The sequence below is a fragment of the Conger conger genome, chromosome 6, assembly GCF_963514075.1.
Source record: "Conger conger chromosome 6, fConCon1.1, whole genome shotgun sequence".
Taxonomy (NCBI): domain Eukaryota; kingdom Metazoa; phylum Chordata; class Actinopteri; order Anguilliformes; family Congridae; genus Conger; species Conger conger.
The window spans coordinates 2181914-2207341 of NC_083765.1; the positions used below are offsets into that span (position 1 = coordinate 2181914).

At 44.4% G+C, this 25428-nt stretch overlaps 2 protein-coding genes and 1 non-coding gene across 4 annotated transcripts; all 3 read left to right on the forward strand.

Moving 5' to 3' along the window:
- The first annotated feature begins 285 nt into the window (after positions 1 to 285).
- Positions 286 to 4685, forward strand: ndufs8a (NADH:ubiquinone oxidoreductase core subunit S8a). Its single transcript, XM_061245458.1, has 7 exons — positions 286 to 385; positions 1548 to 1605; positions 1727 to 1792; positions 2001 to 2090; positions 2206 to 2378; positions 3221 to 3349; positions 3974 to 4685. Exons 2-7 carry the CDS (start codon positions 1563 to 1565, stop codon positions 4103 to 4105), a joined length of 633 nt encoding a protein of 210 aa, XP_061101442.1. The 5' UTR covers positions 286 to 385; positions 1548 to 1562; the 3' UTR covers positions 4106 to 4685.
- A 1443-nt stretch (positions 4686 to 6128) lies between these two features.
- Positions 6129 to 6336, forward strand: LOC133131755 (small nucleolar RNA U3). Its single transcript, XR_009709050.1, has one exon. It is a non-coding gene; the product is annotated as a small nucleolar RNA U3 (small nucleolar RNA).
- A 6351-nt stretch (positions 6337 to 12687) lies between these two features.
- Positions 12688 to 17827, forward strand: LOC133130651 (GTP-binding nuclear protein Ran-like). 2 transcript variants are annotated; one of them, XM_061245375.1, is made up of 7 exons: positions 12688 to 12818; positions 13617 to 13680; positions 14716 to 14800; positions 15266 to 15391; positions 15839 to 16026; positions 16458 to 16628; positions 17346 to 17827. In XM_061245375.1, the coding sequence occupies exons 2-7, from the start codon at positions 13648 to 13650 to the stop codon at positions 17388 to 17390; spliced, it is 648 nt and encodes a 215-aa protein (XP_061101359.1). In that variant the 5' UTR covers positions 12688 to 12818; positions 13617 to 13647; the 3' UTR covers positions 17391 to 17827. The 2 variants fall into 2 exon arrangements, with proteins under 2 accessions (XP_061101359.1, XP_061101360.1); XM_061245376.1 differs by lacking the exon at positions 12688 to 12818 and adding an exon at positions 13319 to 13509.
- Positions 17828 to 25428: the final 7601 nt, after the last annotated feature.

Here is a 25428-nt window from a genome sequence, read left to right on the forward strand (position 1 = left end):
TACAGACAACAGATCATCACCAAATACCAGAGGGTATCCACTTGGAGCAGAAGCTGGTTCCAGCTAGATTCCATCTTAGGCTGGTAGAATGCAGACCAGCAGTAGCAGCAGTAATATGTATAAAACAGAAAGACAAAAATGCAAAATATACACTATGAAAATAATGATAACGGCCTGCATGATATATGGAAGTAGTGTTGAACCCACTGAGCTGGATAATAACCATGGATGTTACCCTTTCGCTGTCGCGAGCTACCAGTATGCCACATTCAAAATGGCGATCATGACAAACCAGACAGCCCCGGTACCTGTTATTCATGCGCTCCGTGTGCTACTTCCTGTATAGTCCGCTGTTCTGGTTGAGAAGGCCAAATAGCGACAACCGGTGAGTTCTAAAGGTTTAAATTGTCTAGAATGTGTCCTGAAAGTATTTATTCGTTTTATTTGTGAATGTCTTGTCATTATTAGCATTTTAATTGCTGTTGTTGATTTTATTTTTCTCCCAATTGTTTTTTTTATTCGTTACAACAGTCATTGAGAAAGTCCTTGAAGAACTGGCTAGCTAGAGAGCTAACACACAGCCAGCCGGTGTGACAGGCTAGCTTTACAAACATAGCCTACCTTTTAATTCGATCTTTCTGTGCGAGCTAGCTAGCTAGCGACGTAAATTCCTTTGATTATAAATATGCTTTCAGTTCTAGCATGAACTGAAATTAGCTTTCTGCGTAGGTATTTAGATAACATTATACAACCATGGATGCTAGCTAGCTACAGCCTTCGCCAACCCTTTACCCTATATGACCCTTTTCCAGCACCGAACGTGTTTTGACGGATTTAGAATGACACTGACAGAATTATCAGATCGAACACCGTTAGCCATTTCAGCGTTAGCTAGTTTAAACTTTTGTGGTCCTAAAGTGTTAACGATATGCAAATTACATTTAATTGACGCCGTAGTATCGACATTTCGCATGCGAAAAGCTGCTGGAACGTTTACTCTAAATGAGCTTTTTAAAAACTAATTCCCGTGGTGACCAGAGTTTATTATTATGGGGCCGAGATCCACAGATCCTTGCCTGGCCTATAATGCGTAACTTAGTGCAGAATATGTGTCCTGCGCACCATTGTAACTATAATAGGCTTATGTCATTGCTGTTGGAAAAGCGACACAGAAAAGTGGCTGTGTAATATCACTTATACAAGTCACAACGCCCCCACTTGCACGGATTATGCATGACCTATCCACAACCTCCTACTTACGGCCTTCAAGAATTTAACATTCTTCTTCTGTTGTCTATCTGACTGCCATGTGCTTTTTACTCAGTCATAACCCTTGCAGAATACTTGGCAGGCTTGTGTGTGTTTGGGAAGTGGAATGGTCACATTATTGACACACTATGAAGCGGTTACTCAGTCACATGCAGTTATGCTAGTGAGCCCAGCGGTTTGGTACCAATGGAAGGGCCCGTTCATGGTAGTGCAGTGAGAACTGTGTGGCGTGCGTGTGATCGTGTTTCATCCTCTCTCTTCCCTCCCCATGTTCTTAGCGTGTTCAAGACGTGATGTCTGCGACGTTGCGTGTGCTGTACTCCTTGTCCAGGCCAGGTAAGTCCCAAAGATGGAGACAGAGAGCGATAGAGAGCTGTGTGATTGTGTCACTGTGTGAATTTGTGCTGTTATTATCAGTACTGTTTATCTCACCAGTGCTCTGGTGTGTTTTTCTCAGGCACTTTCTCGGCATGCACGCGCCTGGTGCGTCCGTTCAGTCTGTCCGTCCAGAGAGAAGGATACAGTGAGTAACACACTTACATCCAGCCTGCAGCTCGCCAACACCCCGATATTCTACAGTGCCGGTCACAAAAGGGCAAACACCATGCCAAAAAAAAAAAACTTCAAACATTTTCACACTCACGTTTACTCAGCTGGTATTGTTTCACATCCATTCCCCCTGCTCCTGTAGAGTATGTGATGTTTCACATCCATTCCCCCTGCTCCTGTAGAGTATGTGAATGCCCAGGAGATCCCGACAGACATGAAGTCCATCACAGACCGGGCAGCGCAGACGCTGCTGTGGACCGAGCTCTTCAGAGGTAAGAGCAGGAGACACTCTGATTGGTCAGTGCGGGGTCCTGAATGAATATTTGTGCACGCGCTCCTCGGTATGTGCACGCCCACGGGTGACTGGTTCTGCCCTCTCCCCTGCAGGTTTGGGGATGACCATGAGTTACCTGTTCAGGGAACCCGCCACCATTAACTACCCGTTTGAGAAGGGGCCGCTGTCGCCCCGTTTCCGTGGAGAACACGCCCTGCGCAGGTACCCCTCCGGGGAGGAGCGCTGCATCGCCTGCAAGCTCTGCGAAGCCATCTGCCCCGCCCAGGTACACACACCTGTGTTATATTATATTACATTACATTACATTACATTACATTATTGGCATTTGGCAGACGCTCTTATCCAGAGCGACGTACAACAAAGTGCATACCCATAACCAGGGATAAGTTCGCTGAAAGACCCTAGAGGGAAGTACAATTTCAACTGCTACCTGTACAACAAAGATAAGGACGAGGGCCAATTTTTTATTTTTTATTTATTTATTTATTTTTGAACAAAGAAACAAACAGAGCAAAAGTGACCAAAGTTCACTATCCAAACACTGCTTACCTAGCTAACTAAAAATACCGATACACAAAGCAAGTCACAGAGACAACAATTAAGGTTCACAGGGAGGTAGGGAGGGATGGGGAGAGGTGCTGCTATTAATCTGCCCCGCCCAGGTAAACACACCTGTGTTATATTAATCTGCCCCACCCAGGTAAACACACCTGTATTATATTAATCTGCCCCGCCCAGGTAAACACACCTGTGTTATATTAATCTGCCCCGCCCAGGTAAACACACCTGTGTTATATTAATCTGCCCAGGTAAACACACACCTGTGTTATATTAATCTGCCCCGCCCAGGTAAACACACCTGTGTTATATTAATCTGCCCCGCCCAGGTAAACACACCTGTATTATATTAATCTGCCCAGGTAAACACACACCTGTATTATATTAATCTGCCCTGGTAAACACACACCTGTATTATATTAATCTGCCCCGCCCAGGTAAGCACACGCCTGTATTATATTGATCTGCCCAGGTAAACACACACCTGTATTGTATTAATTGGCCAGGTGATTCTGCACACCTGTGCTCATGTGGGCGTGTCTCCCCCAGGCCATCACGATAGAGGCGGAGACTCGCGCGGACGGCAGTCGGCGAACAACGCGCTACGACATCGACATGACCAAGTGCATCTACTGCGGCTTCTGCCAGGAGGCCTGCCCTGTCGACGCCATCGTAGAGGTGCCTCTGCCCCGCTCTGCCCCGCTCTGCCCCGCTCTGCCCATCTCTCCCTGCCCCCATCCCTCTCCCTGTCTCTCAAACTTAAACTGGGTTTATTGTTGGGATAAAAAGCATTTACCTTAACCACTACGCTACAGGCCGCCCCCGTAATATATCACTTAATATGTGGTAGCGTATCTCTTGCTTGCAATAACTGCATCAAGCCTGCGACCCATTGACCAAAACCCAAGTCTAAAACCAAGAGTAGACATTCAGAAGTATTTATCATTTGTTCCAATACTTTTGCTCACTTAACAATTGGGTGGTCTGATACAAAATGTTTTAAGTTGTTTTAAAAATCTAGATAAAAATACCAGGAAATTAAAGCTGAATGTACATATTTTCACCTCAAACTCAATTGTCTGTGGTGCGGTGTGTGTGGTACGTGTGGTGTTTGTGGTGTGTGTGGATGCTTGCTTGTGCATGTATTCATTTATGCATGTTTGCTTTTATGTGTGTTTTATCATGTTAGGTGCAACAATGAATGTAACACACTCTCTCTCTCTCTCTCTCTCTCTCTCTCTCACACTCACTCACTCACTCACTCACTCACTCACTCACTCACTCACTCACACACATACATAGGGTCCCAATTTCGAGTTCTCCACAGAGACCCATGAAGAGTTGCTGTACAACAAGGAGAAACTGCTCAACAATGGAGACAAGTGGGAGGGAGAGATCGCTGCCAACATACAGGCCGACTACTTGTACAGATAAACACACACTCACTATACACACACTATGCACATACACACACACTCTCACATACTATAAACACACACACACACACACACACACACAGTCCCGAACAGACCAAATTGTCTGATGACTGCAATCCAGCTGATTAAACCACACTTCATGTAATCCCTGTATACATTTGTACATTTACAACAGGGGCGAACAACTTCCAGTCCTGGAGGGCCGGTCTGCAAGCTGGTTTTTGTTCCAACCAATTACCTTAATTTATTTTTCTCACAGCTCTATAAATTATGTTGCTTCACTCCTGCACTTGAGCAGAGTATAATCTTTAGGACACACTTGCAGTCTGCAGCTGTAGCTGGTGCATACACAAATGTCTGATGAAGACATTATTTAGCTAATTAATTAAGAGCAGAAGTTGGCACAAAATCCTGAAGCAGATCGGCCCTTGCTGTGCGCCCCTGATTGCAGTGTTGATCTTATCTGCTTGCAGAGCCTCAGGCACTTCTTTTCAGCTGTTCAAACCGCACAAACACTCACTGTATAAAGACTCCGTATGTAATTGTGAAAATTTAAATAAAATTCCTGTAATACAGTTTTTCTTGTGTTCATGAAGTGCCTTTGTGTACGTGTGGTGATAGGCCTGACCTTGGGTTAAGGGTCACAGGTGCTCTGGGTGGGTGGATCTTTGGGAAGCGGCAGGACCTGTAACATAGTGGTTAAGGTCCGTGACTGGGACAGGCAAGGTCGGGGGTTCGAATCCCAGTGTGGCCACAATAAGATCCGCACAGCCGTTGGGCCCTTGAGCAAGGCCCTTAACCCTGCATTGCTTCAATCTGTTTTCAGATTGAACATGCCCCAGGTGTGTTTGAGGGGACACACATGAAATACCTAGATCCATGGGGGTACGCAAGGAAGGGTTTGGGAACCGCTGTGTGTGTGTGTGTGTGTGTGTGTGTGTGTGTGTGTGTGTGTGTGTGTGTGTGTGTGTGTGTGTGTGTGTGTGTGTGTGTGAGAGAGAGAGAGAGAGAGAGTGTGCAAAGGTTACTATCCAAAGGTATGACGTGAGGATTAGCTGCGCCAGTTCATATGGGCAAACAAACAGTTCATTTGAACCATGGATAAGACCAGCTCATGAACAGTTATTCACGGAGTGTGTAATATTCATGATAAAACCCCCACAAAACACCGATTTCACATAGGCCTATCCCACCAATAGCAGCAGTTGATGTGTTTGAACAACAATGCTAACTGACCAATAAAAAAAGAGTATTCAAATGAAAAGCATTGTATTTTGGGTAGCCTATAACAAAACATAAATATAAGATTAAGACCACTTGTCAACAGTAAAAGGATATACCCAAACTATGCGGTACGCATATTCGTAGCCTTGAATGCTATGCGATAGAAATTGCTATCATGTAAACAAAATAGGCTAATCTTCTGAATATGCTCAAGCATTATGAAACGTTGTGGCCGCTTTCATTTTCAGAGGATTTGAGGCGACTACGAGGTGTGTAGCGCTTGCGCAATACAGTCCTTCGTCCCAGGAAACGTTATGAAATATATTTCTCTTTTTTGCTGAACATTGAAATCACTATAAAATGAGAAGATTTTGTGAATTGTAACAACTAATCGCTCAAAAGACTTATGAGATGCGAAAATAAATTAGATTATGAGGTGGTTATGCTGATCCATTCTGTGACATTTCTTCAAAATATGGCGACCCGTGGCGTCAACAGTCGACTTCCGAAAAGACAGTCGACTCGAGTGAATAGGCCTACATTTACCGATTTGATATACACCTATCAGAATCTCTTGTAATATATTTTATGTTAAATGCCTTTGATGATTGTGTATGCTTACTTTGTTTAAAAAAAAAGAGGCTGTATCTGTGTGCATTAGTTAGCCTATCTCTTTTGCGAGTGTGGTTCACCGTCTGTCCTTTAGACTGTAGTTAGAGCAGTGCATTTATACACAGTTCGCCGACTCGCGCACTGGCGAGAAGCAACCATGGATAAGTCATACAGTAGTTTTATCTGGTAGCTTCCTTCGCGTGTAGGTTAGTAAGACTAATGCGTTTCGAAACTGTTTGGACTTGCTAATCACGATGACGAAGTCTGTTATTTTCTTCTGCGCGTGAAGCGGGTCGAGATTCGAGATTCGAGGTGATTCTCGGGTTCCCAGCTTTTGATGACCGTTCTGATTTTCTTTTGCGAAGTCGGAGAAAGAGATGCGGTCTGAGTGACTTGCTCTTTAGCGAGTATCTAGATGATTGACTGTCAAAATAAGTAAGATTACGATTACTGATTCATATTTATATTTTAGCAGGGACTGTGATTGAACATTTTAATCCTAATGTTTGGACAATTCACATAGATAATTATAACAATGAGGATTAGGATTATGACAACAACAATAATAATAATAATACATAATTTTATACTGCTGAATATTTACTGGGTGAGGAAATTCCCGTAAAAGGTTGGACAGCGGGCCTTATTGTTAATGTATGTGTCTGACGTGCCGTCTCGGTCCATTTCGTTATATCCATGATTAGTCATGCTGAAATATGTATTCGATTAAAAGTGAAAGATTGACGAAGTAAATTAAGTAGAGCTAGAAGTATGTTTCTATTCTATTCTTTTCTATTCCACCTATCATTTAATTGGAATATCTGAACATAGAATTTATTGAATTAAGAGATAAAAAATAGATGGAGATCTCATTTGCCTGCGCCATATCTCTGCTAAATTGCATTTAATTGCTTTGTTGTTAGATTTTTCTTTAGTTAATTTATATCTATGAATATAATATTTACCTAGATTAAGAGATTAATGAAAAAACATTTTTGAGTCATCAATCATAGTAAAGTCATCCCTCTTTTCCATTAAGTTTTGTCTTCACACCAGTTAATACAAAAATACAAGAGAAGGCTTGAATAGATATAGAGTTAATAGAGTGATGAGGGGGGAAACTTGCCTCAACCACCATTGTGCAGCACCCACCTGGGTAATGCACGGCACCACTCACCAGCTATGGCACGGCACCACTCACAGGCTATGGCACGGCACCACTCACCAGCTATGGCACGGCACCACTCACCAGCTATGGCACGGCACCACTCACAGGCTATGGCACGGCACCACTCACCAGCTATGGCACGGCACCACTCACCAGCTATGGCACGGCACCACTCACAGGCTATGACACGGCACCACTCACAGGCTATGGCACGGCACCACTCACAGGCTATGGCACGGCACCACTCACAGGCTATGGCACGGCACCACTCACAGGCTATGGCACGGCACCACTCACAGGCTATGGCACGGCACCACTCACAGGCTATGGCACGGCACCACTCACCAGCTACGGTGGAGAGAGGGCCATTTTTACACCAACAAATTAAATAAATGGATGGTTTCCTTATTACTCTGAAACCACAGTGGCGGCTTCATCAACAACATTTTGATATCTTCTTACTTGGTTGGCAGGTTATATTAATCATTTTATCTTCACAAATCTTGTTATGAATACAATATCATCTACTGATATTGCATACAGCTTTTCATTTAGTGTTCTGGAATTTTGAATTCCAAAACAATCTTGCAAAGGCATTTTCCCTGTATAAACCTCAAATAAATTAATCTAATCTATGATCTTCAATGCTTTTATTGTTGAGCATAATATTATGATTGAAGGAGTCAATACTTGAAACTACATAGCCTTGCAAGATTCTTTATGAACAATGTCAAAAGTGGCATGAACGAGAATATACATTTCTTAAATGTGCATTTTTGTTTTTTATTAATGAGTTGCATACAAGTCTCTTAAAAAAAAAAACTTGAATCCTCTTCATCCCTGTTGGGACATAAGGCAGTATACAAGTTACCCATTATTATACAACGGATAGGACCGGTCCATTGTCTCCATTGGTCAGTTTGTGTTCCAGCCGTGCCAATATCCACAATATACGCACGGCTAAATGGAATGTTCACACATCTTTTAAAATTACTCGGCATTTGTAGATCACCATTATCCACTTAGTAATCGAAAATAACGTAACTTAACATCCTCGGATCGAAACACCAGCAAGACCACCAAACGCCAGTGAAGCAAATGATGACTCATAGCGACAATATGAGTTATTTCAATAACTGCACGTTATCTGGCAGTGTCCCGATAAACGTCTACAACAAAAACAAATGACCTGTGTGTGTCAGTGTCGTCTGGTGTAACGTAAACTAGCAAGCTAGCGAAGGATACGTTATTGCAATAGCATTGCTTTGCTAAGGCTAGTGCAGTGGGGATACATTATTCCTACTAAGGTTAGCTAACGTTGGTACCGTTACTTCGATAGTGGAGTGGGGATACAGTATTGCTAGCCAACGTTCACAATTCCGTTGCTTAGCAAACAATATACTACTGTTCAGCGGAAGAATACATTTACCATAAAACATATAGTCCTTGGGCCAAACCCCAAAATTGAACGATTTGGTACCATCTGGGTGGGCAAATTCTAGATGTGATTTTTTTAGTCCTATACATCCCTAGATTATGTTTTGATACGATAGACCTTTTGGTTTGGCAGCTTATTAGTGGTTATCACCTCCTAAAGGTATGGACTGCTTTCGTTCAAAACCGGAGTTTTGCCAAAAAAAGTCCCCTGCCATATTTTGCTCCCCTTCACATGATTCGCTTGTAGGTCGGGCTGTGGGGGTGCTAGAGACATGAGCCTGCAGAACATTGGATAAAGACAGTAATTAATTACTATACATCCCTCGATTATCTTTTGATGTGATAGACCTTGTTGGTTTATCCACGGACCACAGATACATTTATTTAGCCCACAAGGCAGTGAAACCTGTAGGTGTATGGAGTCCCAACAGTCAACCTATATAATGTTTGAAAATATATTTTTCATTTACATCTTAAGAACATTTATGATACCTCCTCTTGTATAGCCTACCCTGTACCTGGGATAATGGTTCAGTCCAACCAATGTAGGGCTGAGGAAGATGTATATAAGCTGGTCATTCTGACCTTGGTGAGAGAGAGTACAGCGTCCTGTGAGGCTGTGGAAGTGGTTTTGATTTAAATAATATTTGTAGCATCCCAGGGCTGCAAATTTATGTTTCCTGATTTTTGTTGGTTATTTTTGGTTAATAAAACCACTATCTCATTTGCCTCATGACTCCCTTCTTCAGCACACCAACATCTTCTTAATGAAGTTTTTCCAGTGCCAGTCACTCACACTAGCATCTCTTTAAGCAGTACTATTATATTGTGTATAAGACAGGCCCCTACTGTATAACTTATCAATTGTTACTTGTAGCCTCCAGGCCACTATAGGTGTCACTGTTACCTCTTCATTCACATCTTGACCTGTTGGATGCCAGAAACTATTTGTACTTTATACTGTATTAAAAGTGATATAGATTTTTCTTCTGTCCTGATATTTGCAGGAATAGGCTAACAATAGATTACTTGAAAAGTCCAATCCCATTTAATTTCTCACATAATATATTATAAACCAATCGATTGCTATTGCTACACAATGCTTCATTAAGTAATAGGGACAAAAGCAATACATGATGAGATTATTTTTGTGGTGGAAACATTTATTAACATCCACATTTGGTGCACATTTGGTGCACATTTATTAACATCCACATTTGGTGCACATTTGGTGCACATTTATTAACATCCACATTTGGTGCACAGCAGACGAAGGGAGGTGAAGATCCTGTGGACAGAGTAGAATACACAGTAAGGCAGGAGCGCAACCACAGACCAAGATCACAATATGAAACACTAGGAATACATTACCACGGGATGAAGCAGAGGTGGGGGTGTATTTCAGCACAGATCATTATCTGCATCATCATCCACATCTGAGTCTGTCAGATTTGCAGCAGGTTCTTCCTCACTGTGTTGGTTGGCACAGGTTTGTAGTTTGCACAGGTTTGTGCACTTCAGGCCATTGTTGATACATGTGCACTGTGGTGGTTTGCACGACCTCACACACTTGCAGGAGAGAAACTGCAAGACAGCATCTGGTGCTGGGGAACCGCTCATCCACTGGATTTCCAGCTGCCCTTGATCATCTGTGGTCCACCCGTGGTCCTTGGGGCTTGGTACAGATGGCTGGGTTTGAAGAGACCGTCTCCAGATTGCAGCCTGATAGTTGGCCCGAATGGAATGCATAAATAGGCAATCCTCACAAGGTGGAAGCTGGCTGGACTCAACCTCTCCACGTCTGGTGCAGAAAAGTTGGTACCGAAGAAGGTTGACAGATGTCAGATGTGTTTTTGTAGAGGGTACATACATGTGGCATGTGACTTCCTGCAGCTTCTTGAAGAGCTCATCGGAGACATCCCAAGTACGACCGAGCTCAAGGAAGGCGTCTTGGTATGTCCTGTCTGACTTCAACTGTTTGAGGGTGCCCACTTTCCCACGTCCTGCAAACGCGCTGACAGTGTCACAGCCAGTGAATGCGTGAATGCGTGCATGCCAATCAAGGCACCAGCAACACTATCGCCAAGCGATTGGAATAGTTTTGTGATGTCCAGGAGTTTTGTCCTGTTCTGTGTGCCACATTTTTGGTACACTCTGCATGGGATGTCCTTGCTCAAACCCAGAGTCAACACCAGAACATCTGTGTCGTCAGCCGTGATGATCACCGCCTTGTAGCCAGACTCTGCTGCATGGAGAGCATGCAATTGCATGCGGGTGTCAGCTTCTTCCTGAGAGGATTTGAGCTGTGTTACCTCCTTCCACTGGGTCTTGCTGATTTTGAAGCAGACTTCTTCACAGGTAACATATAGGGTCTTGTCTTGTAGTTTATTTCTGTGATTGGGTCCTTTCCATTCCTCAACCAAGAACTTTATCAGACTGGATGATTTTATCACGACATACACGGTAGTCCACGGGGGCAGTCTTTCCCCTGCCATCCTAGGATTAGGAAATACAGCGGTTCAGCTGCGTGCAAATTTCCCAAACCTAGGATGGCAGTCTTTACCGGGGAAACAGGGGAACATAGGACCCTTTTTCGGGAAACCAGGGAACATAGGACCCTTTTTCGGGAAACAGGGGAACATAGGACCCGGGGAACATAGGAATGACCCCGTTATGAACTAGCCAGCTAACTAGCTAGCTATACATTACCGCTAACTCTAAACTAGCTTGCTAACTAAAGTTACCTAAGGTATCTTACCTCTAAATATGGATCTGGCTGGAGATAAATTAATTAATTTGAGGGGGTAAACACACACTTTATTTGTTTTAAGTACTTTGAACAAATTACTTACCAACAAGGCATATGCCTATGGTCCTAGCAGTCACCAGCCACTAGACTCACTCACTGAACTGAAACCTGGACATAAACAAAACCTTCAAAAAGGGTTTATGTATTGTATGTGTTATTATCCATATTCTAAAGGTTTGTACAGGGGGGCTTGCTTAGATTACTTTTAGATTTTTTTTTTTTTACAGATTAGATTTCTATTCTGGAAAGTTATGCAAATTAACACATATTTTAAGTAGATAATGCATCATTTGCATATTTAAACATAAAAATTCAGAAAACTTTTAATACAAAAAAATAATAGTCTTTATGTAAGTAACCAACTGAGGAAGTTTCGTGGTAATATCCATTAGGTAAAATGTTTTACCCTTTTTAACTTTTCTGGTGGAGCCAAAAAAAGTCCCCTGCTATATTTTGCTCCCCTTCGCGTTATTTGCTCGTAGCTCGGGCTGTGGTTGGGCTGTGGTTGATAGAGACTGATCAAATGACCGATCAGAGCTTCCTACGCTGAGCTATGGTAACTTTCCCGCACCTACCGCACAATACCTCTGGAAAACCACAAAAATGAGGCATTCACTGGTAGGAGGCAGGTGACCATAGCTTGGCCTAGGAAGGTCTGATCGACTCGGGGTTGATCTCTACATGTTCAGGAGACTCGGGCGCATAACAATAACCGCAGGCTCATACCTCTACCTCCACAGCCCGACCTACAAGCGAATCATGCGAAGGGGAGCTAAATATGGCAGGGGACTTTTTTTTGGCAAAACTCCGGTTTTGAACGAAAGCAGTCCATACCTTTAGGAGGTGATAACCACTAATAAGCTGCCAAACCAAAAGGTCTATCATATCAAAACATAATCTAGGGATGTATAGGACTAAAAATCACATCTAGAATTTGCCCACCCAGATGGTACTGAAAAATGGTTTGGCCCAAGGACTAATAGTTCCAGTTTGTCTTGTCTTTCTTTATAGCTGTGCCAATATCCACGATATGCCACAGGTTCTCGTTCCATAACGCTTAATTGGAATAGCCTACTTAGGGTTGTGCTATTACAATTTGCCGTTTATGGACAGGTTATGAGTACTACTTAAATCATGTTTTTTCTCTTTTCACAAAATAACTAAATTTCTATACAGGATTTCACTATTTGTAATTTCGTAAGTTTTTATTTCTGACCAGTTCAGGCAAATAACTTATAAAATGTCTTCTGAAACGCTGGGGGTAGTCAAGTTCAGTTTATGGAATTCTACTGTATGTTTATGTATTTTATAGAATGAATGTAAGATGAATGTGTATAACTGTGTAAACATCGCCACATTTTCACGCCTGAACCCCAAGTCACATGACATGAGAGTGGGGCATCACAGTGACAGTTGAAGCTGGAGCGAGTGTAGCCATTTGCCCATCTGTCTTAGCGCCGGGTAAGTCCAGAACAGTTGTTTCAAATTTTCATTATTTGATCAGTCAACTGAAGTATTTTCATTACACGCGATTGAACAAATTAATAGTATATAGCAAAGTCATATTTAGACTGTGTTAATACATTTTAACGACAAAAAGTTGTGCTTGGTTTTAATATTAGCTGGGAGCTGACGGTCCTTGTAGCAACTGGATACGCTATCCTTTGCTATTATTTTAATCATTTGATTTTTCAGTTATATGTTTTGTCATTAGATGGTTTTAGCTTTTGCGCTGAAATATTACAAGGATCACTATAACAACCAATATTTCCTTGTTAGCTAGCTAGGGGTAATACTTCTCTGGTATCCTCGTTTTCTTTCTGGCTAGCCACCCAATTACACGAAGAGAGAAGTGACCGTATATTGGACTTAGCGGGAGAGATGGTGATCCTGTGGTCAAATGTCCTGTAATTTTCAATTGTGTGTTGTTGGTTATTGGGGCTTGCTGCTTTAATCCGAGGTCGCCATGCGAAGTTAAGTTACAGAGAGAAAGGGGTGAGAACTGGGGCGCATCCTCCCTAACGCTGCTCCCTCACGGCGAGCTACGCAGAGTTTAGCGTGGAAGTTGCTAGAACAATGCGCGCAGCGAGAGCACGCTGACTCACAGGGCAGTAAAACTCCACAACGGGGAACGTGTGACAACCACTCACTGGTCTGTCTTAACGTTGTTATTACACAGTATTTCGTATGTGCTTTTATTCTGGCGAGTAATTTGTTTACAAATACTCATTTATTCTCCCTCCCCTTTCCCTACATTAGCGTACCCTCAGCAGATTTCAAACACTTCACTATGGCAGAAGGGGAACCCCAAGTTCAATTTAAGGTGAGTTTCCCCCCAGTTTTAATTAAGACATGACCCATCGGCCGTTATATTTTCGGCATGGCAAAATTTGGCCGTGGCTTTTAGTCGGCTGGTCAGGGCATTTATCCTACAGTGGGGCCATACTAGTATTACAATGATCAATATTCCAACCAATATTTCCTTGTTAGCTAGCTAGGGGTAATACTTCTCTGGTATCCTGGTTTTCTTTCTGGCTAGCCACCCAATTACACGAAGAGAGAAGTGACCGTATATTGGACTTAGCGGAAGAGGTGGGCCGTTCAGTACCCAGGGAATTTAACCCCAGGTGATCTCAGGAATAGCCGAGTGTTTTTTCAGCAAGCAAACCAACATGCATGCCCCTGTCGAGCATTGTAATTTGAGAGTCAGGTTGCAGACATTGCATAACAGCTGATGCCTAAGTGACCTACTGTTGATTAGACTGCCCCTTGCGTGATGTGGATGTGGGGTAAATGGTTGGAATTTATATAGTGCCTTTATCCAAAGCGCTGTATGATTGATGCTTCTCATTCACCTATTCACACACTCACACCCTCACAGCGATTGGCTGCCATGCAAGGCACCAACCAGCTCATCAGGAGCATATAGGGGTTAGGTGTCTTGCTCAGTGACACTTCGACACACCCAGGGCAGGAGGGAACCAGCAACCCTCCGACTGCCAGACGACTGCTGTTACCGCCTGAGCCCCCCAAAATGGCCTAAATGCTGCACTGATCTTATTGTGGCTACACTGGGGCTTGAACCTCCACCACCTTCCAGGTCCCAGTCAATCGCCTTAGTCACTCGGCTATATGGGGCTAATTGCTTAGCTGTTAGACCAGTTTCTAAGACTGGACGCGCGTGTGATGTGATGGTGATGATGATGTGTGATGGTGTGTGATGGTAATGTGATGGTGATGTGATGTGTCATGATGTGTGATGGTGATGATGTGTGATGATGTGTGAAGGTGATGTGATGGTGTTGTGATGATGTGTGATCGTGATGTGATGGTGATGACGCTCACTGTCTCCTCTCAGCTGGTGTTGGTGGGCGATGGGGGCACGGGGAAGACCACCTTTGTGAAGAGACATTTAACTGGAGAGTTTGAGAAGAAATATGTAGGTGAGTCCCTCATCTTCCCTCCATTCCTCTATCACGCCCTTAGGTGAATGGGCAACTGTGTTTACAGCAAAGTTACTGTTGAATGACTTTAAATGAATATTCCATTTAGTTAGCCACCAACACCTTTTTAATGCAAATGGATGTGACTTGGGTCTAACAATGCCAGCTAGCTGATTCATTTCTTACCTGTGATTTATTTTTAAAGGTAAGAAAAAGTATATTATTACAGTCAAATGTACACTTTTGTTCTCTTGTTTGCCATGGATTACCTTTTCAAACTGTTAGCGAATGCTAGCTAACAATTGTGGCTAACACTCAAACTTTGCAGTGTGTGGATCTGGTCAGGTGCTGGAATCTGGGTCACTTGCAAAGCAAAAAAATAAAAATAAATACATCGGGGAATTTGGGCAATGTGGCTTTCCAAAACAGTGTTAACGGAGCTGCCCCCTCTCTCCTGCCTTGCAGCCACCCTGGGGGTGGAGGTGCACCCCCTGGTCTTCCACACCAACAGGGGGGCCATCAAGTTCAACGTGTGGGACACGGCCGGCCAGGAGAAGTTTGGGGGGCTGAGAGACGGTTACTACATTCAGGGTACGGGACAGTCTGGGGCAGTTACTACATACAGGGTACAGGGCAGCCTGGGGCAGTTACTGCATACAGGGTTCAGGGCAGTCTGGGGCAGTTACTGCATACAGGGTACGGGGCAGCCTGGGGCAGTTACTGCATACAGGGTACGGGGCAGCCTGGGGCAGTTACTGCATACAGGGTACGGGGCAGCCCGGGGCAGTTACTATTGTATGTGTTTGTGTATGCACGTATGAGTGTCAAAGCGTACGTGTGCGTCTGTATGTGTGTGTGCGTGCGTGTGTGTGTGCGTGCCTGCATGTGTGCATGCGTGTTAGTGCCTGCATGTGTGTGTGTGTGCCTGCGTGTGTGCGCGTGCCTGCATATGTGTGTGCCTGTGTGTGTGCCTGCGTGTGTGTGTGCCTGCGTGTGTGTGTGTGCAAGCGATGACCGCCCTGCTTCCTCTCTCTCCAGCGCAGTGTGCGATCATCATGTTTGACGTGACCTCCAGGGTGACCTACAAGAACGTGCCCAACTGGCACCGCGACCTGGTGCGTGTGTGCGAGAACATTCCCATAGTGCTCTGCGGCAACAAGGTGGACATCAAGGACCGCAAGGTCAAGGCCAAAAACATTGTCTTCCACCGCAAGAAGAACCTGCAGGTGCCTGACCGCCCCCCCCCCCGGAACAACCCCTTAGCCTGTCCCTAACCCTTGACCCTTAAACCCTAACCCCCAACTCTCCAAGTTGTTTGCTGAGCATCTGTGCCCATACTACTGTGATCTGCAACCTTCCACCTTAACCCTGTTCTGACCTGTGACCTTTAACCTGTTAACCCTGGGCTTCCTGATCTCTACCCTGCCTGCTGATACAATTATTTTGCTTTCTCTCACCCTCACCACCCTGTCCTGGCCCGCCCTGTGCCCGCTGTGCGTCTGCTCTATGCTGTTACACGCACACTAAAACTCCTTGGATAGATAGAAGATGGATTGGTGGAGTAAGATGATACATGAACATTCAGGATGGCTTGTGCAGTGTGTAAAACAGAAACAGAAAGGATAGTGCTGACCTTCTGGCTCTCTGGTCCCCGCAGTACTACGACATTTCCGCCAAGAGCAACTATAACTTTGAGAAGCCCTTCCTGTGGCTGGCGCGGAAGCTGATCGGAGACCCCAACCTGGAGTTTGTGGCCATGCCCGCCCTGGCCCCCCCCGAGGTGGCCATGGACCCCTCCCTTGCTGCGCAGTACGAGATCGACCTGAAAGTGAGTCCCAGCCTTCACCCACGGGGCCACGGGGCGTGCTGTCTGTCACACTGTCGATCCTACACTGGCTCCTGCTGTCCCCTCTGTGTGCTGGGTTCTGCTAGAGCCAATCCCTCCATTAACTGAAGCTGTGGGAGAACATATTTATTCTATAACTCTCTCAGAGTTTTCTCCTCAAAGCTGTCTTAAACAGAGCCTTTAGTGGCCAGGTATGTAGCAGTGAGGACTCCCACTTATTTCAGTCTAGAAATGAGTCTTCATAAATGTAGCCCTTTTCTGATGGTATCATTTATTTTTTTATATACCACTTTTCAGACATGACTAACACAATGTAATTAACAGAAGTGGAGTAATTAAATAATAATTGCCGCACTTTGCCACTCAGCACGTTGCAGAAAATGAAAACATTTGTTGTTCTGATTGATTGAATGTCCTGGCATGTGAATGCGAAGCATTCCTGGCTATAAAATCATATGGCTTTAAGAGGGTGAATCATAGACAGGGCTTAATTAACAGTTAGCAGTTAGCCAGAGTGTGATTGTGGAAGCTGTGTAAAAGCTGTGCAGCACACACAGGGGTCCTCAGGACCGAGTTTGGGGTCCTCAGGACTGGGGTTGGGGTCGCCAGATTTCAGACCTGTCTTTGTAATGCACTGTTTGCTGTTTAGTTTCATGATGGCAAGCGGTAGTACAAACTGCTGTTCTGTTTCCCCTACAGTTGGCTTCACAAACGGCACTCCCAGATGAAGACGATGACCTTTAACCTGTAACATGCTTCGATATGTGCCCTGCAGTGAGAGACTGGTCAAAACATGGCTTTGACCTGTAACCTTTTGCTGTACTTTTTATGTTTAATATTTTTCCTGTTTCTTTGTTTTATTTAATTTTAAATGTTTTTTTTTTTTTTGTTGGGGGAGATGAGGTAAGAAAATGTTAGCATGCATTGGGTAATGCTACACATTGCTTAATGTGGGGGGAGGGGGGGGTTGTTTCATTTTTGGTTTCAAGCTGAAAACATTTTCATTAAGGTGCACACGCACGTAGTGCTTTACTGCTACTGAACAGTCTACTTAATGTGACAAACGCACACAAATTACAAAAAGACTCCCAGTACATATGAACACAGTATTATACAGCACCAACGCAAAAAACGTGGAAGCACTTTCACAAAATCTTTGAATAAAAAGTGTCTCAATTGAATGGCTTTTTGTCTTTTTCTGTGTAAGGGTTTATCTATGCTGAGATTAGTGTTCAAGAAAATCAGTACTGTTTAGAATGAATTCAGAATATTATGTATGTTTTATAAGTCATCAAAAAGGTGTGTGGTAGTGTGTGGCTTAGTGTGTCTGTTCTGTATGGGAATGCAGAATGACCCAGTCATCGTGTGGAAGTGGGAACCCAAAGGACCGAGTCTGGGCTTTGCTCCTGAAACTTAGTTCCTGGTCTTGCTGAGAGAAGTGGCTCACTAGCACCATTGAGCTTGGCTCCAGTGGAGGTCGTTCAGCCCCCGAAAAGGGCCGGTGTGGGTGCAGGTCATTGTTTGGGCCAGCGCTGACACCTGGTTCTACTTAATTGAAGACCATGATTAGTTCATTAATTGAATTAGGTGTCATAGTGCTGGGCTAAAACCCAGCACCCGATAACATCTGAAAAACATAGTGTGTGTCAATGGTACCAATGGTCAGAATAAGAACTTTTTTTCCCAGCAAAAACATGTCGTCTCAATAGGTATCTAATACCTCCCCATGTGCAGGTTTGAGCAGGTGATTGTGACATTTGGACCATATTTAAATGTTTTGTGGACCAATCAGGGTCAAACCTTGCCCAAACTAGAATGGATAACACTCATCTCACAGCAAAAAGGTCCTGGGTTGGAATCATCTTTGTGCATTCTCCAAACAGAAAGCATGTTTGTTAAAAGGTACAATACTGTGACACAAAAACTGTTCTTACACAACCTCGATTCAGAGGGCTTTTTGCAACAGCTCATAACCAGATCCAAAAGGATCAGTCTCCTGGTAATTTCCTCATGCTACCTGTAGATGGTAGCACAGTCCTGAAATCATTAGTCAGCAACAATATTTTTATTTTAATAAAGATTCTGATATATGAAAACAGTGTTTTAGTGGTTTTAGAGGTTTACTTAACCTCTTGAAATATTTAATTCCCAGATTTGACCAGATGTGTACAAAATTACACCTATCTGGCAAATGTAAAATCCAATTAATAAGGCCCATCCTACATTATATTAATACTCATTCAATGGTCAAACCAGTGTGCCTAACACTCTCATAAAGCAAATATGTTTTTTTTCTTTCTTAAAAGCATGTAGTATACTGCGATCTGAAAACAAAACGGTATCCACCAAACTATTTCATTTTAAATCATGACGTTATGTTGTGTCTAGGGGCCACATTGTCTGATGCCACAGGCTAGGGGCCCTGCCATAGTCAGGCCCACGCAGAATGTCACTCTTGTGTGTCTCTCCAGCTCCCTGCTGTCAGCGGGTGTGACCGCCACACATCTGCCGTCATCACACAGGATCCTGTTTTCCATCGCTGTGCCACTGATGACCATGAGGGGGTGCCCTTCCATACTGTAGCCCAGGTGTCTCTCCGCCTCTTCTCTGCTCAGCAGGCCCCAGAGGCCCGCCTGCCTTCCCCAGTAGAGGTGCGGTACTGGAGTCAGCGGGCGGCTCAGGGCCTTGAAGTGCTCAGGAAATTGTTCGGCTGCTGCATCCACCCTTCCCAGGACCTCCACGTCGTCCCAACAGAGGAGTGTGGTCAGGAAGTGCAGTAAAATCTTTTCCTCTGCTGTAGCATTTGCGCCTTTCTCTGCCGCTTTCTCCAAATCCGACTTCAGCTTCCCTTCCTTCTGCCTCGCGTCAGTGCGTCTCGAGCACGGGCCGAGGCAGTGGAGAACGATACTCGCCAAGATTAGCAGCAATTCATCTCTCAAACACCCATCTGTGTTTTCCAAATTGAACTCGTAGCTCTGCACGATAGTCTCAATGTCTGTGTATCCTTGCTTATCATTCAAATATGCCAAAATCCCACTGTACGTGTCTCCCTTCATCCTCTCCAAGGTTTTTCTTATCTCTTCTACCTGTACCTGTTTACACAGTACTTTCACTCCAGAGCTTGGCCTGCAAAACACCTCACAGTATGTCCTGAAACAGCTCTCCAACTCAGTTTTTATCTTGAACTGCCTTGGCTGTGAAAAGTTGAACAGAAAACACTCCAAAAAATTGATTTTCTCCTTCATGGCCACTTTCAGATTGTGAAGGTGTTCATCCCACTCTTTGAGTACAACAAGATAGCTAGAATGTTCGCTATTGGATTGGAGCTCATCCACTGTGATGTCACCAGAAAGGTACCCAATCAGGTTTGTCCTACCATCTTCTTGCTCAAACAGTGGAATCGCCTGCAATGAATTGAGGATGATTTCACAGATAGTTATCTCTCCCAGGAAAGAGGAGGCGGTGGACAGTAGACAGTGTTGGTTGTGTTTACTCCCAATTGCTTCCTTTTTTAACAGGCTCTGAGATATTCTGAACTCAGAGAGAGAACAACACGCCAGCTTTATACATTCCCCAAAGTTCTCTGTGACTGCGTTAGGTGAGGTGGCAAGGTCAAGCTTAGCTAGCAGTTCACATTTATAGGCTTGTGCTAAAGTGTCAGCGACTGCAAAGTTTTTCTTATCCTTCATTTTTGCTATATTGGCCCATTTCAGAGCTTGGGAACTGTTCTTCTGCTCGATGTAGAACAGCGCTCGAAGTTGAGAAACGGAGGCACTGTTCTCAAACCTCTCCGAGGCCTTCGTCAGCACGTCCTCCACAGATCCCGGGCTCTCCTCCATCATGATCTCCATAAGCGGGGAGAAGCTGTTGCTTTCGTTTTGGTCAGATGTCCTTGAACAGAGCATGCCCACTATGTCATCCTCTAGCTTCCTTTTCCCCTGCGTGCGCTCATGGAAGGTGTCTTCGTGTAAGAGCAGATGGACCACGTCCCTCTTTCTCACACCATGGGCGTGCATCAGCTCCTCCAGGCTTGCCTCGGACACGCTGCGGTGAATCACACGTATGGCTTGATATTTCTCCCCTTCTTCCACCATGCAACGAATCACAAGTTTGGAAAACCGCCCAAATTCTTCCTCCACCCTGAGGTACCTGTGTCGCGGCAGCCCCTGCAGACCCAGGAATTTCTCACAAAGGGACACTGAGAGAGAGCCACCATGGGCAAAAACATGAAGCAGAGCTAGCACTCCAAACAGCTTTGCTTCCTTTTGCCCAAAGAAGTCAAAGTTCTGCAGGTTGTTCTTCACCACACGTGTGACATATTCTGGATCAAAACTGTGTTTCATAATCATAAAGCCATAGAATGTCTCCACCTGCTTTTGATCTAACTCAATTTCTTTGAGCCTCTGTTCAAACAGCTCCTTTTCTTTGGCAGACAGTTTATCACCAAGAAAGACAGAGTCACTGTTGCCTGTTGACTGTTTTGGCTGAGTGTTGGACCTCATGCAGTTTAGAAGGACTACCAAAGTGTCTCCGTTGGCCAGATCTTCAAGCTTAATCTTTTCCCTGACTGATTCCTGCAGGGACAATTTATTTTCCTCTCCAAAATCATCAATCATGAGTAAGACAGGAAGACAACTCCAGACTGAGTTTTCCTTAATTCCATATTTAAGCAGAGCGATAATCTGTCGTCCAACCTCCTGGTAGCCCACCGTTTTGTCCTTCAGAACTGCGCATCGGAATTCCTTTTTGAGCGACCACAAGGTATGCATTGCTAGAGTTGTTCCTCCACAGCCTGGATGGTGAAGGAGGTCAAAGGTCACACAGGCTTCATTCTTTGGTTGTGAGGTTTTCAGGCGGATTGCTTTCTTGATGTACTCATGCCTATCTCTTTTCACGACCGTCTTGTCTGACAGCTGGAAAGTCCACCATGTCGCCTTCCCTCCTCTATAGAAGCTCCTCGGTACGTCGTCTTTGTTTACGTGTTGCCCCTCACACTGATTTACACACAAGACACTCAATGCATGCATGTCTTCCTCATCCTTCTTGCTGAGAACTACCACTGCAGCATTCGGGCAGGGTAAAAACCGCTCAGAGCTGTTGGTCAAACTCAAAACCGTACCATTCACTTCTGCAAGGCTCAACTTGAAGATGCATCTTTCACTGATCTCTTCGCTGAACTTCGCATCAATCAGATCCTTCCAGGAAGTAAATGTGGACTCGCTGTTACAGATGAACACCATCGACTCCGTTCCCCTCAGCTCCTGATAGAATGCACTGAACGCCTCCAGAAGAGGATCCATTTGGTCATCTACTCTTGACAGAAGCAGGAATACTACAAGGAACCTCCCCCTGGGCAAGACGTCTGTCCGGCACAAAAACGAGATGGTACCATGCACCGCGGCCCCCTTCTCCTTGCGCCAAGCCACAGGGGCAGAAGATGCCACGCAGTCGGCCGTGGAGCCATTGCAAAACACCCAGCTGACAACCTTCGACAGTTCCAATTTACGAACTGCTTCATCTGCTACCTCAAAGGATGTGTAGTTCTCAGGAAAATGTGAGTTTGTTTTTCTGTGTTCCTGGAAGAAGTGGTGAAGCCCCTCAGATCTGGACTCTGGGTCAAAGTCAAGGACGGCAAACAGGTCCAGCGTGGACAGAAACTGAAGTGATTCCCGTTGTACAGGGTGAGACCTGTTGGTCACAAGAATGTACCATTCTAAATTTGATTTCTCCACTGAATTGCTCCCATTAGTGATGGCCTCTTTGAGCTGTAAGCCCTGAATGCTATTCTGAATGCCTCTACTGTGCTCCTTCTCAGTTTTCCTTCTTAGTTCTGCAATTTCTTTAATGGTCTTGGCACAGTAAGTGTGGAGCTTTGGAATGCTTCTGTCTCTGTTCTCTGCCAATAGATCGAATGTGCTCGATCCTTGACGAATGTAAAAGTGCAGCTTATCGTCGTTAAACTTTCTGTTCTTTTTGTTTGTTGAGGTTCCATGAGTGTAGAAAAGATGCCCTTGCGACCAGGTGTATCTGGGCTCGATGTCGACCTCAATAACAAACGTGTTGTCCTCACTGCAACTGGGATTCAAGACCTCCACAAACCGGGGGACTTTGATGCATTTCATCACCACATGCCTGAGCTCAGGTACAAAATATTTCCCAAAAGTTTCCCGTGCTCTGATGTAGTCCTCCTCTCGGCTGTCCGGGACACAGGATGTGTTTGCGTTTAATTCACTTTTGCCTCCTGTCGTCACTCCAGCAATCGTTCCATGGGGGTTGTCGAGCACCCCGAAGTGGATGGTTCCATTGGAGCGGGTGTTCAGGCATGCCGCCGCAAAGCGCACCGTCTCCTCCGAGAACTTTATCAGTTTCTCTCTGTGCGTCCCGCCCTGAAGAGCTTTGAACTCATGGCAGGGCTCGATCAGGGTCAAGGGCCCCGTTTCCGGCACCAGCAGCTGGCGGTTCAGGATGTACCTGCAGCCGTCGTGGAAGCAGTTGAACGGGTACGGCAGGCACTTTTCGGCCCTGTCTCTCAAGGTCCTGGAGTCTTTTCGCCGATCTGCCCCGAAATCATCAATCCGCTTCATTATGAGACCCGCCGGCCCAGGGCGGACGCCCAGCTCTCGGAGGCTGGCTTCGGTCAGCAGAGGAAGCATGTCCCCCCGGTACTCTGCTTCATAGAGAATCTGAGCGGTGGTGTCACTCAACGTCAGGTCACGTAACAGCCAGTCCCTCACGTGGTCTCTGGTCCAGGTGTTCATGTCTGCAGGCAGCTCAGACTCCATGCTAGGACGGGTTTCCTACGACAGAAAAAAGGTGTGCTGTTAATGTGCTTGTAAAAATACTGCACTGGTATAATACGATGATATTTCCTGGTATTATGTCTATCAAAGATTGGTGTTAATCATCAAAGATTTTAAACAATTTGTGGAAAATCGGCATACAAGAGATTTTACTGTAGGAGACCTCGATCTTGTGTTTATTCTTTGTTTGGAAAAACATCAATTTTATATATCTAACAAGCAATACTGAATTTATTTGCACGCAGTAAAGAACATCAAACAAACAAGCAAGCAATCCTACCAAAACTGTCAGAAAGACATTGTTTATGTCGGACTGAAATGAGGATTTCTATTTCTAAAGGTTTTTATAGGAATTTTATTGAATCCAAATTGAAGGAGGGTAAATGATGTGTGTAGATGGCATTTGAGACATTGCTGATATCTCTTTGCAGTCTTAAGGATAAGATTTCAGATTTCTATAGAATTCACTTTCCGAACACTAAGTTAGCTCACCATGTTCTGAACAGTGCAACTTTCATGACGAATAACTACAAAAATACTTCCAGATCAGCTTTGTTTTTTTGGTGTATGTACAGTATAATTCCTTCCGCTTTCATAAAACCTTAGTACAGGAGTCGGCAACCCTGGTCCTGGAGATCCACAGGGTGTGCTGGCTTTTGTCCTTACTCAGCACTTAATTGATCAATTAAAGCAGTGGATTACACAGTTAACTCGAATCATTTGCTGGTATTAAGGCGAAAACAAAAACCAGCGCACCCTGCGGCTCTCCGGGACCAGGGTTGCTGACCCCCGCCTTAGTACGAATCACATACGCAATCCATTTCAGCATAGTGACATGGTAATAGTGCTCCACTGTGGTGGGGAAGCTGTTGCTAACGAGACACTACCAACCGGGCAGGCACGGCGGTGTTCGGACCATCGTGAGGGAACACGGTCTTCCGAGCACTGGGACGTTGTGTAGTTATGTCGTTTTCTGTACCATTATTGGTCCAATTCACATAAATCAAAGTGTTATAGTGTCAATAAGATAGTCAATAAGCAACCATAATCATAAACCACATTCCTCAGGCGAATTACCATTGAACAACGTTATCTACTGGTGGAAGTGGACACTTCATCGTGCTATGTTATTATAGTCAAAACCAGAGAGATCCTCTATTGAGATATGGCTCACACGTGTAGCTGTTTCTACCCTTGGAGAAATTTACATACGATCTACACCACAAATCATAGGCCTGAAACGACCAAAATTGGGAATAAATCTCAATCTATGCATAATAAAATTAGATTAATCAGATAGCATAGTTAGCTAGCTACAGTAGCTAACGTTACATAGCTACCTGTTATCGGTTCATCATTATATTGAAATATTGATTTCATTTCAATCAAAGATGTGAATTAGACCCCGAGGAAATCACAGGAGTTTCTAATAAGACGCTTATTCGTTGTGAAATCATCATGGATTGGCTAAGATTGTCATCGTGAGATGATTATCTGAATTAACCGCTGCAATTAGCTCGAGCTACCGTTTGCTAGGCTAGCTAATGTAGCTATCTGTCAGTTAACTACCTAACTAACAACGATTGTGGCCTACCGTTACTTTTACTGTTACTCGACTGCAATGAAGTGTGTCAACCACTTTCCCCCGGTTTGGTGTCCTCCTTCGATGTCATATACAATAGTCACAATACCGCTTTATAGGGTCAGGCGTTGCTAAGGAGATTCGTTGTTCGGTAAGTTACGGCTCAGGCTATAATGTGCAACGCCGCCGTCTACTGCTGCACATCAGCTTGAGGCTAAGACTAAAGACGGTAATTGGACATTACTCGGAGGGTACTCGGAGGGTAAATACAAAGGTATTTAGTGCCAGAATTAACATAAAAATTAATTAACTAACGTATAATTATTTGCGAACTTCATTTTGCCGGCTACACAGTTCGAAACTATAGCTACACAGAGGCAAACGACAGATAACCACACGA